The sequence below is a fragment of the Hyla sarda genome (assembly GCF_029499605.1).
Source record: "Hyla sarda isolate aHylSar1 chromosome 1 unlocalized genomic scaffold, aHylSar1.hap1 SUPER_1_unloc_8, whole genome shotgun sequence".
Lineage (NCBI taxonomy): Eukaryota > Metazoa > Chordata > Amphibia > Anura > Hylidae > Hyla > Hyla sarda.
In genome coordinates this window covers 454,150-457,234 of record NW_026607594.1, presented here as the reverse complement: position 1 = coordinate 457,234, position 3,085 = coordinate 454,150, and the positions used below count along the sequence as shown (strand labels likewise).

Here is a 3,085-nt window from a genome sequence, read left to right as displayed (position 1 = left end):
TAATGCAGAGGGAGGTTATAATGATGAATTTGATTCTGGTTTTCTAACTACCGTATATACTCGAGTATAAGCCGACCCGAATATAAGCCGAGGCCCCTAATTTCACTATAAGCCTAGGGTGGGAAATACCTCATCCCCCCATGTAATCATCCAGACCCCCGTCATTATCCCCCCCCCCTTCATCATCATCATCGCCTGTCAATCCCTTCATCAGTGGTTTTCAACCTGGGGACCTCTAGATGTTGCAAAACTACAACCCCCAGCATGCCCGGACAGCCATCGGCTGTCTGGGCATGCTGGGATTGTAGTTTTGAAACCTCTGGAGGTCTGCAGGTTGAAGACCACTGCGGCCTTCATCATCATCCCCCCCTTCATCATCATCCCCCCCTTAATCATCATCCCCCTCCCTTTCATCATCACCGCCTTTCAATCCCTTCATCAGTGGTCTTCAACCTGCGGACCTCCAGATGTTGCAAAACCACAACTCCCAGCATGCCCGGACAGTCCTGGAATGCTGGGAGTTGTAGTTTTAAAACCTCTGGAGGTCCGCAGGTTGAAGACCACTGTGGCCTTTTTGTTTTGTACTCACCTCCCCTCGGCAGGAAGTTAGGGTGAGCTGGTCCTAGTGATGTTGCCTTGACGACGACGCACAGGGACGTTGCGCATGAAGAGGGCCCTCCGGTGAAAATGGACAGCCCGGAACGAGTATCCCTCCCCACCGGATGGTCCCTGCAGCATAGATGGCCCGGACCAGCTCACCCAAACTGGGGGGGTGAGTACAAAACAAAAGAGGGGGGGGGGGGCCTGGATGATGACGAAGGCCGAAGTGGTCTTCAACCTGCGGACCTCTAGATGTTTCAAAACTACAACACCCAGCATGCCCAGACAGCCGATGGCTGTCTGGGCATGCTGGGAGTTGTAGTTTTACAACATCTGGAGGTCCGCAGGTTGAAGACCACTGAAAAGGCGGAGAGATCACTCGAGTATAAGCCGAGGGGGGCGTTTTCAGCAAGAAAAATGGTGCTGAAAAACTCGGCTTATACTCGAGTAAATACGGTAGCTATTACACATCACACACCAATATTTTTCTTTTATGTTTTTTATTTTTTTGTATAGGTAATATCACCAGCTCATATTATTTTTTTTTATGGTTTTCCCGTGTCCTGTGCAGTATCTCTCCCAGAAGTCAACTTGATGGCCCCCGTGGTGGTCTACACCCCGAAGTCATCAATTCTTACTCTAAGAGAGAGTTTGCAGCTGTTCCTGGAGACGGTTAACATTAACCTCTGCATGGTGGAATAATAGGTCACGATGTTTATCAGGATCAGTAGAAGCATCACCCACTCGATGATTATGGTGGTGATTTCACGGATCTCGTCCCAGTCTTCATCATCATAGAATAATTCCTGTAATGTTTTATATCCAAAGTAGAAAATTGCGCAGGTAAAAGTCAGGCCACAGCAGGTGCATCTACTATGGCGGATGACTTTGTTTGCTCCTGGTAATTTATACATCTGGATGGACTGCCCAAGGTAGTATAAGGCTTCACATGTAATGGAAATTATCGTGCTGACAAAGTGTATCCTGGGATATTCTTCGGGGGACAATACATGCATGACAGCTGTACCAAAACAGGAGGCCCACACAATGGCCAGCAGGATCCTCTGGATCAGGACCTGATGACCCCTGAACTCTTCAGTATGCATAACCATATACTTATAAATAAGAAAGGTTAGTACCAAAGTGCCAATGGACGTCCCTATGAAACCAATTCTCAATAATATGTTTTCGGGAAAGAAATTTCCCACGTCACTGTGAAGGAAAAGAAACCAATGTTATTATGGATATTTCCTCACTCCCAACCCATGAAATAAGAATCTTGTGCTTGTTTATCTTACCTCATGTGCATCAGTGGCGAGGCGGCATGGCCGAGGACGACCGTCACGATGTAGCTGGTGGCAAGCCAGGCCGCACACCAAAACGCCAACAGAAGGGGGACGAACCCCAAACCTTTTAGCTCCATCTCAGTCAAGAAGAAGAAATAGAAGTTGCTAATCGCACTGTAACAATCTACAGAATGAAGGCTCGGGCGGCTGTCAGTGGAATGTCCGGACTCCAGCTGTCTATGACATCACATGTCTGATGTCACGATGACTGCTTGTTTCTTAGAGCTGCCATGATTTAGTATCTGCTATGGACAGAACCTGATGTTTCCACTATGGACCTTACAGACCCCAGAACCCAAGTAATTAGCGCAGGGGCTCCATTTTGATCATCTCATATTTCACATTATTTGAGTTCCAGGGCTCGGATACATTTGCACCCTCTATAGCAGTGGTCTCTAAGCTGTGAACCCCCAACCGCTGCAAAACCACAACTCCCAGCATGCCCGGACAGCACCTTTGCATAAGGAAATAGCCTAATTAAACTTTTCTTATATATAGACTCCCCGACATCTCCAAGGATAAGCATCTAAGGGTCTCGTTCGATCTTAATGTTATACCTTTTTTCAATAAGATCGATGATTCCAAAATGTATGAATATAGGAATAATTCCATATAAGATACAAAAAGTTAGCATCCTCCATTTCTGGAAAAGTTTCTGAGTTGCCCAAAGCAACCAATCAGATTGCTTCCTTCATTTTTCAGAGGTCTTTTAAAAAATGAAAGAAGCAATCTGATTGGTTGCTATGGGCAACTGCATAACTTTTCCTCTACACTGGTTTTGATGAATCTCCCCCATAGAGAGAGATTTATCAAAACCTGACCAGTGGAAAAGCTGCTGAGATGCCCATAGCAACCAATCAGATTGCTTCTTTTATTCTTGAAAAAGCCTATGAAAAATTAAAGAAGCGATCTGATTGGTTGCTATGGGCAACTCAGAAACTTTTCCTCTGGACAGGTTTTGGGTTTTGATAAATCTTCCTCTATGGGGGAGATTCAGCAAAACCAGTGCAGAGGAAGAGTTGTGCTGTTGCCCATAGCAACCAATCAGATTGCTTCTTTCATTTTTGAAAAGGCCTCTGAAAAATGAAGGAAGCAATCTGATTGGTTGCTATGGGCAACTCAGAAACTTTTCCATGAAA

At 45.7% G+C, this 3,085-nt stretch overlaps 1 protein-coding gene across 1 annotated transcript; it reads right to left on the bottom strand.

Moving 5' to 3' along the window:
- Positions 1 to 1,173: 1,173 nt before the first annotated feature.
- Positions 1,174 to 2,008, bottom strand: LOC130298292 (uncharacterized). Its single transcript, XM_056551223.1, has 2 exons — positions 1,899 to 2,008; positions 1,174 to 1,812 (listed from the first exon to the last, which is right to left on the bottom strand). The coding sequence occupies exons 1-2, from the start codon at positions 1,907 to 1,909 to the stop codon at positions 1,212 to 1,214; spliced, it is 612 nt and encodes a 203-aa protein (XP_056407198.1). The 5' UTR covers positions 1,910 to 2,008; the 3' UTR covers positions 1,174 to 1,211.
- Positions 2,009 to 3,085: the final 1,077 nt, after the last annotated feature.